At 34.7% G+C, this 13,375-nt stretch overlaps 1 protein-coding gene across 17 annotated transcripts in view; it reads left to right on the top strand.

The window, feature by feature from the left end:
- The window catches only part of LOC111504733 (uncharacterized), a 398,322-nt gene that overhangs the window by 245,391 nt on the left and 139,556 nt on the right, over nt 1–13,375 (top strand). For all 17 annotated transcript variants that reach the window (XM_074178849.1, XM_074178864.1, XM_074178862.1 and 14 more), the window contains 2 exons: nt 3,510–3,858; nt 7,617–7,912. In XM_074178849.1, coding sequence (XP_074034950.1) covers nt 3,510–3,858; nt 7,617–7,912 — 645 coding nt within the window. The remainder of the gene's footprint in view (nt 1–3,509; nt 3,859–7,616; nt 7,913–13,375) is intronic.

Below are 13,375 nucleotides of genomic sequence, written 5' to 3'. Positions count from 1 at the left end.
CAATCAGGCGGATGGCTCTTTTCTGGATGGAATTCAGCAGCTTTAGGGTATGTTTCGGGGCGAAGCCCCATACATAAGAACAATACTCCAAAGAAGGTCTGATCTGGGCTTTATGAAGCATCAAAAGTTGCTGAGGTGTGTACAATTTTCTGGTTCGGAACAGTGTTTCAAGCTTTTGAGAAGCAGCCTTTGCACATCTCGATTGGGCCAAGACATATTGGTGTTCATTCCAACCCCTAACCAAGGCAGAAAGTGGAATTGTCTGACCTGACATTATTATATCCGATACGGAAGCATTTATCTATTTGGAGAAAACCGATGCCTAGGTTTTTGTGGCATTAAATGGAACCTGATAACTTTCACCCATATTCGAAATTACTTCTAGATCCTCATCAAGATGTTGAACCTCCTGCTGCCGGTGAAGATGTGCATCCGCAGATGATGCCCTGTCGTCAGCATATCAATATATTGGATTCTTGGTTTTCCCCAATAAGTCGTTGCCATACAAAAAATAGGGTTGAAGACAATATATACCCCTGGGGAACACCAGCGTTGATGGTGGAAGTATTCCAAGGATATCCATCGACGACCACTTGCAGGGAACGTTCTTTCAGGAAGTTGAGAAGCCCTACACAAGCTACTGCCGAATTGATTGTATGCACCAGATGAGTCGAGTGTCAGGGAGCCGAGTATCTAAATTACTTTTCTTAGTTCCATTTTAGGCCGACTCGTAGCAACCAGGGATCCGGTATACCCCCGGTGTATACCGGGCTGAAGGCTCTCTTGGGTTCTCAGTTGACCCTTAGACTTTTTATAATAGTTTTCGTTGGCCTGATACCGATTTCATGTTGTACCATCAGAGAGACTCAAAGGTCAGCCAATGATCCCAGAGAGTCTTCATCAACACCGTGTGTTTGCTCGATCCCTTGTATATGAGGATCGGTTCACATTAGAATCACAATGAGAAATGTTTATACACGGCTCTCCCAACACAGGAGAAATTGTCGCCCGGGGCATATCGACAAATCAGAAGTGGTCGAACATACCATTTGAAGGGACCAGGGTGGTGTAAGGAACACTCACTGTCGATCAATCCCAAGAAGACTGAGATGGTCTTTTTCACCAGGAAAAGAAGTTTAACGGGCTTGAAACCTCCCGAAATCTTCAAAAGCAAACTAAACTTCTCTGAAGAGGTAAAATACCTTGGTAGAAGTGGTACAGGTAACTGGGAGATGTCTCCCAGTGACCTGTCCACCTTCCTGAAAAGGACAGAATGGACGATGACCTAGGAGGACAACTCCTCGGGAGGATGTAAAATGGGTCACATGTGGCCTAAGTGCTGTGAACTTACACTCACCCTCCCTACTCTACAGATACAGAGGGCCAGGAGTGCTTGATGGAATTCAGAGCTATAACTCAAAACTAGAAATAAAAGAAATCCAAAGACAATTTCGGTAGAAGATTCTGACTATCTGCACTGAATTACACTTTTTAAAAAGGGTCATTTTATTTCATCAGTAGAAATCAAGAATCAATGCATCAAAACCAGAGACTTCAACCTTGAATATAGTATTTACTGTAAGAATAACCCGAGCATTAAGTCCATTGACTCATCCCATTCAATAATGTCTACCGTGGGAGAAGATAAAACATCAAGCATGAAAACCTACATACCTTGGTTATCAAACCCAAAAAATAGCTTCGAAACAGTTACATCTGGTTGTGATATTTGAAGATATTGGAAGAAGCCCAACCACTTTTTTTCACTTGATTATGTACTTTTGCAATATTTGAATCTTTTTTAAGTCTTTGAATTATAGTTTCAAGAAGTGAAAAAAATACCCAATTTTTCAAAGAACAAAAGTATCTAGCAAATTTATTGATGACCTGTTACTTGAAATAACAGTTTTTACCAACAGATTATATTATATCCTTCATTCATCTAGATTATATCAATACCAGTTTTTTGTCCATTATTTTGTTTTTTCAAGTGCATGATTCGACTAACGCTGGCGGATATATTTTTGTTATGGTTCCTGAGAACCAGTCTTTTTTGTAGCATACTTCTTTTTCTTCAAATATTTTTGTCAGTGTTCAGATTTCCTTAATAGTCTATGAGTTTTTGCAAAATATAAAAATCATTCATACCAGAAATTTTCGTAAGTCCTTTGAAATGTTTTAATATTTCAAACGCCATTCTAAATCGTTCAGTACCTCGATTATACTTTTTGATTCAAGGAGTCAGTTTTTTGAAAAAATAAAACTTAGGAACTACACAATATTATTGAAAATTCTGATTTCTCTAACATTTGAAAATATTATACAGTGCATTTCTTTTATGTCCCCACATTGAATTTTTTGAACGGGTCAACTAAAAAAAAAAAATTTGGAATAGTGAAATAAATACATGAATACTTCATTTTGAAGTGAAATTGACAGATGAAACTTTTAAGATGGCGACTGGGCGCCATCTGGGAAAAAAATTGAATGAAGGGGGGTTTTGTGACACATCATTTTGAAGCTCCTGACAAATGCTTCACAACCCTAGAATATAATGTCAATATCTTCAACTACTACAAAATAGCGGAACTTTTAATAATTGCCTGAATACATTGACATTTAACTACATAATGAGGTAATACGCTTGAGTTCAGTTCAAAAGATGCTCGAAATGGTTGCCTTGAACTTCTTGACATATGAACAGCATATCCGATATTTCACGCCGAACATTTTCGAACACAGTAACGTCAATAACTCTACAAATATTAATTATTCTCTGCCGTATATCCAATATTGAAGCAAGTTCACTTCCGTTCACCTTTTACTTCAAATAGTCATATAACGAAAAGTCCAAAGGTGTCAAATCTGGCGAGCGGGCTGGCCATTCCGTAGGACCTCGACGGCCAATCCAACGACTGGGAAAAATAGTATCAAATAGTTTCTTATTTGTCTGGATGTTGGGTATGTGGTTCCCGGAAAAAGTGTTGTTCATTGTCCTACTGACATTTTTTCACGTTTTTTTTCAACAGAAAATAACTTAAAAAAACCTTATCGGGTTATTGAAATTGCCATATGGTAGATAAAAAGGAATATTTCTAGAAATATCTATATTAATGTGTTTGCCTTCAAGAAATTATTAAATGTTCCGCATTTCGTAGTAGGTGAAGATATTGACTTCATATTTCAGAGTTGTGAAATGTTCGTCAGAATTTTCGACATGATGTATCGTAAGACCCCTTTTTCATTAAATTTTTTTCCCAGATGGCGCCCAGTCGCCATCTTGAAAGTTTAATTTGTCAATTTCACTTCAAAATGAAGTAAGTATTCATGCACTAATTTCATTATTTCGAATTTCAATTTTTTGAGTTGACCCGTTAAAAAAATTAAAAGGGGGGACATTAAAGAAATGCACTGTATATTCGACACTTTCCACTTATATAAATTATTCTGTATATTTCTATATCTTCTGTTCTATACAGATGAAGCAACTAATTTTTTTGTTTATTCAGGGAGGCGATTCATGTCCCGTTCATGGCAAAATTCGTGGTATTCGCAAAACGAGTCGATCCTCTGGAAGCAAGATTGAGGGTATTTTGTATGACTGACGACAAAGAGGATAAGACTCTTGAACATCAAGAACACTTCACGGAGGTAGCAAAAAGCAGAGACGTAGAAGTACTCGAAGGAAAACAACAATACGTCGAATTTGCTGGAAATTTGGTACCGATAACCAAGAGTGGGGAACAGCTTTCGTTCTCCTTCAGGGCATTTAGAGAGAATAGGCTTCCATATTCTGTGAGAGTTAAAGACCAGCATGCTGAAGCTGTTAGCAGGTGTCTTTTCATGAAAGAACCTAAGGTAAATATAATATTTGGATCCTATTTGACACCAAATCCAATTTTCTGTTTCAGTTTTACAAGTTGTTCTTGATATATTTCTAGTCTAACATTTCTAAATATAACAATTGAGTTTATAAACAAAAAGTATTTGTTTTATTGAAGAAAAAAGTAATACAAATCAATAAATTATGAAACAACAAAAATCAATTGGTGCTCCGGGGCGACTTCATTGATTCCAGTGGCGCATTTGCTTTTGCAGCTTCAGGAAAACCCGGAAAAACCTGCAGCACCACATCATCTGAAGATCTTGATCCGCCAATGTTCTCTCTTTCATGAAACAAAATGTAGGGTGTCTCCGGAGGTTCCAATGAATTCAGAACTTTGCCAGAACACTTAGTAACATGACTATCGTCAAACTTAAACCAGTCCGTTTCGTCTTTGACCAGTTGCGTAATAATGACCTGATTCAACGCCAGAACCACAGTGAACAATGACTGCATGAAGATTATAATAGTTGTCTGCTAGATTGAAATGTTCATCTATTTCGAACTTTCATAAGAATTTGGTGCATCCGTCAGAGGTTGAGTCAAATTTGAAGATAATCAGTGCCATTGTTAGATTGACTGGTGCCCCAGCTATACTTGTTTTCTTGTGATAGTCAGTAAGTTTGGCGCATGTTTGGTAATTCATTATTTTTTCAGCGAACAGGATAATGAATCCTACCAAAAACCTTTTTTGTAGAGGAAATCAGAATTGTCCATCGCCCCTCCTTTGATATTTTCATCTTTCACGTACTGAAAAAATATAAAAATGTATTGCAGAACTTCATATAGGTGTGAAAAGGCAAACTTTCTTAATCACCCCTGTAAAGTATGAGGTCTCCATAAATTTTTCACTTTTTGCATAAGACACCATCATCCTCTGGCATGAAAAAAAGCTCAGCAATTGAAATATCTAAGTATCTCTAGTGATCTTGAAATGGTAAGAAAACGCTGTGATTCCAATTACTTATGTTTCAATACAAATAAATCACCTATACTTATCTTTAGCACCTTCTGTGATGAGTTGAGCTTAAATGGACAAACTTTAGAGAACAAAAATAATACAAAATTCCTCGGAATATTTATTGATGACAAACTGAAATTTGATCTGCATATCAAGCACTGACAAAAAAAAACTAGCGGCGGGATGTTATGCACTTAGAGTCGTCTCAAATGAACTGAGCACATCTACAGCGAAGATGGTTGAGGCTCATTTGAGGTATGGAATTGCTTTTTGGGGATTTTGTAGTAAAGAATTACAACAATTAGGGGAGTTAGATACCTATGCAAAGTTAGAATGCGTGAACTCTATAAACCATCATTTATCAGCAAGGGCATTCAAACCCTCATCTGCATTTTCATTCTAAAGTCTGTATGTCTGATACACAAAAACATAATACAGTTAGTTGATACCCCAAAATCAAGCAGTCAAATGAAATATGTTTTGCCTTCTATCATATTTCATTTGACATAGGCAAATATCGGGAAATAAAATACCTCTCCCTATTCCGAAATCTACTTTGAAAGCTAAAAAAAATTTTTAATCACGTAATCTCGGAAATCAGGAATGAGAAAATTTATTACAAATTCTGAAAAAGAATGAGAGAAGCTCTACTCAAAAAAGTCTATAATATCGAGAAATTTCACAATAAAACTCTGCTATGATTCAATTTTAGATATGATTTCATTTTCAATATATATTATTTATATTCAACGAAAGTCATTTTTTGTGGAGGAAAAAATCAGTTTTTTATCGACCTTTTTTTGGGTAATTGTTACCTTCCACAATCTGAAAAAATATAAAAATCATAATGGAGAACTTTATACAAGTGTAGAAGGGCAAACTTTTTAGTTTACCCCGATAAGTTACTGCGTGAAAATCAAAGTATTTTTCACAAAGAAAAATCTTCTATTCATCAGTAACTTGTCGTATTTCACAATTTTGCCTATCAAAAAAAATTATTAAGAAATTATACTTATCTTTTACGTTTCGGAGGCCAAAATCTGTCTCCGTCTTCAGAAATGGATAAAAATTCGAATATATACGCAGTTATTCCTTTTTTGAGAGCTCATTTCTTTACTTCTTCGACAGATGTCAAAGAAGTTTTGAAATATGAAATTATATCAATGTTGTTGATTGACAACTGAAATATTCGATGTAATACAAGGTACTCTCCGATATCAGTTTGTTGCCATTTCGCCACTATCCAAAGTTTTCTTCAAGATGGGTAGCCAAGTACGGTCTATTATTTATATCTTTTGCTGGAAAAATCCTTACTTGTTTACTTTGTGGTAAATGTTCGAGAAGTACCGAAAACTTATGTGAATTTCTGGAACTTCATCTAGCTTTTCCTAATGTGACTAATAACCAATCCGTGCAAAACTTAATGTTAAATCATCTGAAAATGGAATTTTCAACAGGTGATGATCGACTGTATTGTCAAACAAGTATAGCTGAGGCACTAGTCAATCTAATAATAACATTGATGATTTTCAAACAAGACTCAACCTCTAACGGAAGCAAGAAACTCTTTGGAAGGTTCGAAATAGATGAACATTTCAACCTAGCAGACCACTATTATAATATTCATGCAGTCATTGTTCACTGTGGTTCTGGCGTTGAATTTGATCATTATTACGCCTTGGTCAAAGAAGAAACAAACTGGTTTAAGATTGACGATAGTCGTGTCACGAAGTGTTCTGGCGATGCATTGAATTTATTGGAGCCTCTGGAGACACCCTACATTCTGTTTTATAAGAGAGAGGACATTGTTAGATCAAGATCTTTATATGATGGGGTGCTGCAGGTTTTTCCGGGTTTTCCTGCAGCTGAAAAAGCAAATGCGCCACTGGAATCAATGAAGTCGCCCCGGAGCGCCAATTAATTTTTATTGTTGTTTTTATTTTATTTTTATCGTTGTTTTAATAAAATGTTCAATTATTTATATCTTATTTGTTTTTTAGTAAACATTCATGTGATATCATTTTTTATATTGGACATATGTTAATTTTTTAGCTGATTAGTATGGGACTATTCCACTTTTGAAAATATTTTGTATATTTATAAAAGCACTCCAACATTTTTTCCTAACATGCTTTGTCAATTGTCAATATTTCTTAGACGATAAAGTATATCTCTCTCTCTCTCTCTCTTGATAATAAACCATGAAAGAAGGATTACGGCAATATAAAAATTTCTAAAATCAATTTTTATTGTGTCAGAGTACCCAGATATAGAATTTATTGGGTTATCTGAGAATTATATTTCGAAGAAACTGAAACAATATACAAAAGGTGTAACGACAGAACCGTAATTTAAAATTGTTGTCACTCATGATGGTGGTTATTTCAAATAAAACGCTATAAAAATATCAAATGTGATATACATCAATGTCTGTAATGAGAAAGATAGGTCCATATTCTAAAAAAAAGTTGATAGTGGCCATGTTGACATGAAACGTTTTCCCGAATATTTATTATTACATCGTCATAGTACACTTCGAATAAAATAACATTTTCTTTTTCCATTTTTTTATATTCTCCGAAAAAATAATTTCAATAATAAAGTATATGAAGCTACAACAAACAACCAAAAGTTGGCGACCTATTTTCGGAACACCGGTTATATTTCATGTTCCATTCAGTTTTCAAAGGAACCATTCCGAAATAGAAAATGAGAACCTCCATTCTCCAAAATATCAGTATCTTATTTACTCATTTAATATATTATTTTCAGGTACCAAAAGGCGAACCTCCTCAACAACCTATATGTATCCTCAATATTGTACTACCAGATGACATAGTGACAGATACGATATCATTAACCGACACAGATTCTTTAAGGAAGTACACCTTCCTCTCAGAGAATTTCGACTACTATCGACCTGATCCTAGGCTGGCGGACATGAGCAATCTTCTTGGCGAAGATTGGGTTCCACTGGCCAATCAACTGGGACTTACCACCTCAGAAATAAACGTGATCAAATCGGAGTACCCCGATAGCGTCGCCAAACAGGCACAGAGCATGTTGAGGTGAGAAATATTATAAATAACAGATATATACATTCAATTATTTATTATCTCAGAGTTATCTTGTTGTGAATAAAAAAATCGTTTCAGTTATTTGAACAAAAACAGCTTTGTTATCCTTTTTTCATGAGTATACACCGTGAGTCAAACTGAAATTCATATACAGGCTGATTCACGGTGGATGGCACATTAGACGTTTCTGGTGAACCAGACAACGGATCACTTTGAAAATTTAATGAAGGGCATATTCGGACATTCTCTAGCCAACTAAAATATTTTTGGCAATGCGGTGTTGCCGCTTCTATTAGAAAGCAGTAGCAACTTTGATTTTTCAAATGGAACACTCTATATATAATATTATTTTTGGAATCTCCAACAATTGCCCGACAACTTTTCTTGATGTTTCCCTATACCTATCTGTTACCGTTTTCGAAATTAAAATTAATTTCAATTTTTTTCTTCGAAAATCATTACTTCTAAAAATGCCGATATCTTTTAGTTAGGAAGTACTATGATATCGAAATTTGGTTTGGAGTTAGGTGATACTTGGACACTTCCCACACGTCAGCCTAATCTCCGTTACTTCAATACAGGGTGGTAAAAAAATACAGTTTTTTCGTTTGCTTGAAAAAGTTGCTGAAATTTGATTATTTTAAATGAAACACCTTGTATATTATTGAAAATTCAGAAAGCTGCTGAAATTTGCTTTCTTTCTATGTATATCATACCTATACCTAACTAGTCAAGTTTCGGACTTATAAACATTTATTTGTGAAAATGTCCCTTCAGAATGGTATTTCCATTCGGTATTTGGTAAGCAGGCCATGATTACTATTTGACAGTAGCGTTGTGACATTCTCCTAATAATATCGACATTTTCGTCACTTCAGAAGTTGCAAACACCTTCAAAACGATGGAACAAAACTATTCAAACGAAGTTCTTATGAATTTGTTTATTATTTTTGGACAGTGTGACAAAATTATCAGCAGAACATGTAGAAAGTTCAATGAAATGTATCCGAATCTACCGCCAATGAACCTCAAGAAATTTATACGAATTCAGAACAATTTCAATGCATTTGGATCAACTTTAAAAGCACCAAGAAACTTGCCTCGACCCGTAACTTTCGAAGACAACCAGATTAATGTCTTAGCATATTTTCACGCATTTCCCCAGTCATCGATAAGAAGTGCTGAAGAAGATTTGGGTATAAAATATTCATCGGTTCAAAGAATCTTGCGAAGACATAAAATGCATGATTATAAATTCACCAAAATTCAAGCAATGAAGCCTCAAGATCCTCAACAGAGAGTAGAATTTTGTGAAATGTTGTTGACACGCATTCAAGAAGATCCACTTTTTTTAAATAAAATTATTTGGACTGATGAATCGAAATTTTCGAGAGAAAGGATTTTCAATAGAAAAAATCGTCATTATTGGTCCAGTGAAAATCCTCACGTCACAAAAGAAGCCGGATTTCAAGAAAAATTTAGTTTTAATGTCTTCTGCATGTTGATGGACAACAAATTGAGGTACGTGATATACGAGGAGTCATTAACATCCAGAAGCTACCTGAATATTTTGGAGAATACTGTAGACAGTTTCGTGGATAATCTGCCACTCGAAGATTATCGAAACTGTTGGTACCAACTAGACGGAGCTCCTGCACATTGCACAAGAGAACTGAGCGCAGAACTGGATAGACTATTTGACGATCGGTGGATGAGGCGATTGGGACCATGGAATTGGCCAGCAAGATCACCCGATCTTAATCCATTATATTTTTATTTGTGGGGAATGTTTAAAGAAAGAGTTCACAAAATACCCGTGCGTTCGAGAGATGAATTGTTAGAAAGGATTGCCCAAACATTTGAAGATTTGGATCCCAATGAAATCAGATCTGCCACCACGAAAGCAGTCAACACCCGCATTTTAAAGTGCTTGGAAGTGAACGGCCAGCGATTCGAACATATTTTGAAATATTCCACATGATTGTTTTACTTTTTTATAATTATTCATATCAATATTTCCAATTTCAAGTTTCTTGGTGCTTTTTTAAAGTTTATCCAAACATATTGAAATTGTTCTGAATTCGTATAAATTTCTTGAGGTTCATTGGCGGTAGATTCGGATACATTTCATTGAACTTTCTACATGTATTGCTGATAATTTTGTCACACTGTCCAAAAATAATAAACAAATTCATAAGAACTTCGTTTGAATACTTTTGTTCCATCGTTTTGAAGGTATTTGCAACTTCTGAAGTGACGAAAATGTCGATATTATTAGGAGAATGTCACAACGCTACTGTCAAATAGTATTCATGGCCTGCTTACCAAATACCGAATGGAAATACCATTCTGAAGGGACATTTTCTCAAATAAATGTTCATAAGTCCGAAACTTGACTAGTTAGGTATAGGTATGATATACATAGAACGAAAGCAAATTTCAGCAGCTTTCCGAATTTTCAATAATATATAGGGTGTTTCATTTAAAATAATCAAATTTCAGCAACTTTTTCAAGCAAACGAAAAAACTGTATTTTTTTACCACCCTGTATTGACGTGTGGGAAGTGTCCAAGTATCACCTAACTCCAAACCAAATTTCGATATCATAGTACTTCTAATCTAAAAGATATCGGCATTTTTAGAAGTCATGATTTTCGAAGAAAAAAATTGAAATTAATTTTTATTTCGAAAACGGTAACAGATAGGTATAGGAAAATATCAAGAAAAGTTGTCGGGCAATTGTTGGAGATTCCAAAAATAATATTATATACAGAATGTTCCATTTGAAAAATCAAAGTTGCTACTGCTTTCTAATAGAAGCGGCGACACCGCATTGTCGAAAATATTTTAGTTGGCTAGAGAATGTCCGAATATGCCCTCCATTAAATTTTCAAAGTGATCCATTGTCTGGTTCACCAGAAACCATCCACCGTGAATCAGCCTGTATATTCCACCAAAGTTTGAGGCAACTGAAATTGAATATAAGAAAATCTTGATTTTTGTTCACCGAACACTGGTTCAAATGGCAACATTTCGTGCATCATTGAACTATTATAAAAATATTTTATAGTGGTTCACAAATATGGCATTTTTTTTGTTATGGCTTGTCAGATCATCTTTGTTCATATCTCACCAGATTATTCGTTCCGTTCATCGATAGTTCTTTTTCGGATACCTTCAACTTTGAGGTTATCTGCAAGTGTTTTATTACTTTACACCAGCGATTTATTAAAACGAATCAAAAATCTAATATTTTGCTTGGTTGACAGTGACAGCACACTTGTCTGTTCTTTTCATCTGGATTCCAGAGCATTAGCTGGCAATAATTGAGTGGTGTTTTATCCTAATGATGGTCTGGAAGAATATAGGCCTGAGATATCAGAAAATAAGTTTCGAACTAGGGAGTTGTATACACTCCAGTAAGTTCTCACTGATAATCCAGTCATTTAAGCTTAAATTAGGTAAGAATCTCGGGATTCGAGATACCCAGCTGTAAGTCTGTAAATACTTGTATATTGACACCCTAAAAGTTGTCTCAAAACCTACATATGGTAGGATGTGAGCAACTATTAAATTTCAAGGTCAAAGGTCACAAAAATCGGTTTTTTGCGCTTTTTTTGGAAATATCTCATTTCCTATGGGTCTTTTGCTATTTGTATTTATTATCAATATTGTAGAATACAAAATTCTCTACAAATTTTGTTTGGAAAAATGTTTTATACGGTGAACCGTTTTCGAGATAGAGGGCGGAGAGCGCGCGGTCACAGCATCACTTCAGGTCAACCGGTGCCTCCGGTCGAAAACGCGCCATATATAGTTGATGAACTATCGATAAATCAATGATTATAAATATTTTGTCAATTTTTATTACCTATTATATTATATTCTATCATTTTCTTCATGCATTAAATCTATATCTATTCATTGTATGGAGCAGAGAAGATACTTTTTCTATTATTTTTGATAAATACATGAATTATTTACAAAGGCATTACAGTTCCAAAATAATAGTTGTATTTGACGGATATTCAGACTACAGTAAGAACGTAAAAGCTATTGAGCAGCAGAGAAGACCTGCTGCACTTTCAAAAACGTATGAAGTTTGTTTCGATGAAACAATGGTTGTACCAGTTACTCAAGAAAAATTCTTATCAAATCGAAATAACAAAAATAAGTTCATTAATATGTTAATTGAAAAAATTCCAAGCTGCAAATATTACTACTGAACAAGCCAGAGATGATGCGGATGTTCTTATTGTTGAAACTGCAATTGAAGAATCAAAGTCTAAAAAAACTGCACTTATAATAGGACAAGATATTGATTTACTTGTCATTTTAATTAGGCGTACACTGTCTTACGAACAAGAAATTTTCTTAAAAAAAGTTGGGAAAGGTAATGTAAAAACGAAGATATACTCGACTGAAAGTTTTGATAATTATCCTCATTCTAAAAAACATATTTTATTTCTGCACGCATCAAGTGGCTGTGATACAACTTCTGCGCTTTTTGAAAAAGGAAAAAAATCATTTTTAAAAGTTTTTGAGAAACTGACAAATTTGGATGAACTAGCTGCAGCATTCGAGGAAGAAAATTGTTCGGCCCAGAGATTATTAGAGAGTGAAACTCAAACCTTATTGGCAGTCTATAATGCTCCGAAATCTGTGAAAAGTCTCGATCATCTTCGTTATATGCATTACGTCAAGTCTACAAAACTTAATAAACCTGTGCAGCTTTCAAATATTCCACCAACAAGTGCAGCTGCTTATCAACATTTCAACCGTGTATATTATCAAGTTCAAACTTGGTTAGGACATGATTTGGAACCCCAGGTATGGGGTTGGGCAATGCGAAACGATTTTCTGGAGCCTATCATGACAATTTTACTACCTGCTCCAGAAGATTTGCTAAATACAATTTTCTGCAACTGCAAGAGTGGTTGCAATGCTCTTTGCTTGTGGCCAATGTAATGGGCAAGCTTGTCTCAATGCTCTAACATATCAGAGCGACATTAACGAAGATGGAATGTTTGACTCCGAAATCATGGAAGAACTTGAGACAAATGTCGTTGAAGACGATAATGAAGACCAGTTTGAAATTTACCAGCAGCCGGAAGACGACGATGAAGAGGAAGAAGGTGATTAAAATCATAAATTGTAGTTTTTGTACCCTTCATTCCATTTCTTTACTTTCAATAAAAATAAATGTATTCAATGATATTTTTTAATAAAAAGATTAATTCCTAATTTATTTGTTTTTTTTTTATCATGTAAGAAGTTATAAATATTAATTAGGTTAAAATTCAAATATAATTCCTATTACATGGGCAGGTAAGTGTTGTTAAATAAATTAATACTGAATAAAAAGTGGATGAGTTAGGAAAAAAATGATAAAATATAATATAATAGTTAATAAAAATTGACAAATATTTATAATCATTGATTTATCGATAGTTC

The sequence above is a fragment of the Leptinotarsa decemlineata genome, unplaced genomic scaffold, assembly GCF_025532065.1.
Source record: "Leptinotarsa decemlineata unplaced genomic scaffold, Ldec_3_MD MMD2_tig00004307_RagTag_RagTag, whole genome shotgun sequence".
NCBI lineage: Eukaryota > Metazoa > Arthropoda > Insecta > Coleoptera > Chrysomelidae > Leptinotarsa > Leptinotarsa decemlineata.
The sequence above is the reverse complement of the archived record's forward strand: the minus strand, read 5'-3'. Positions and strand labels throughout refer to the sequence as shown.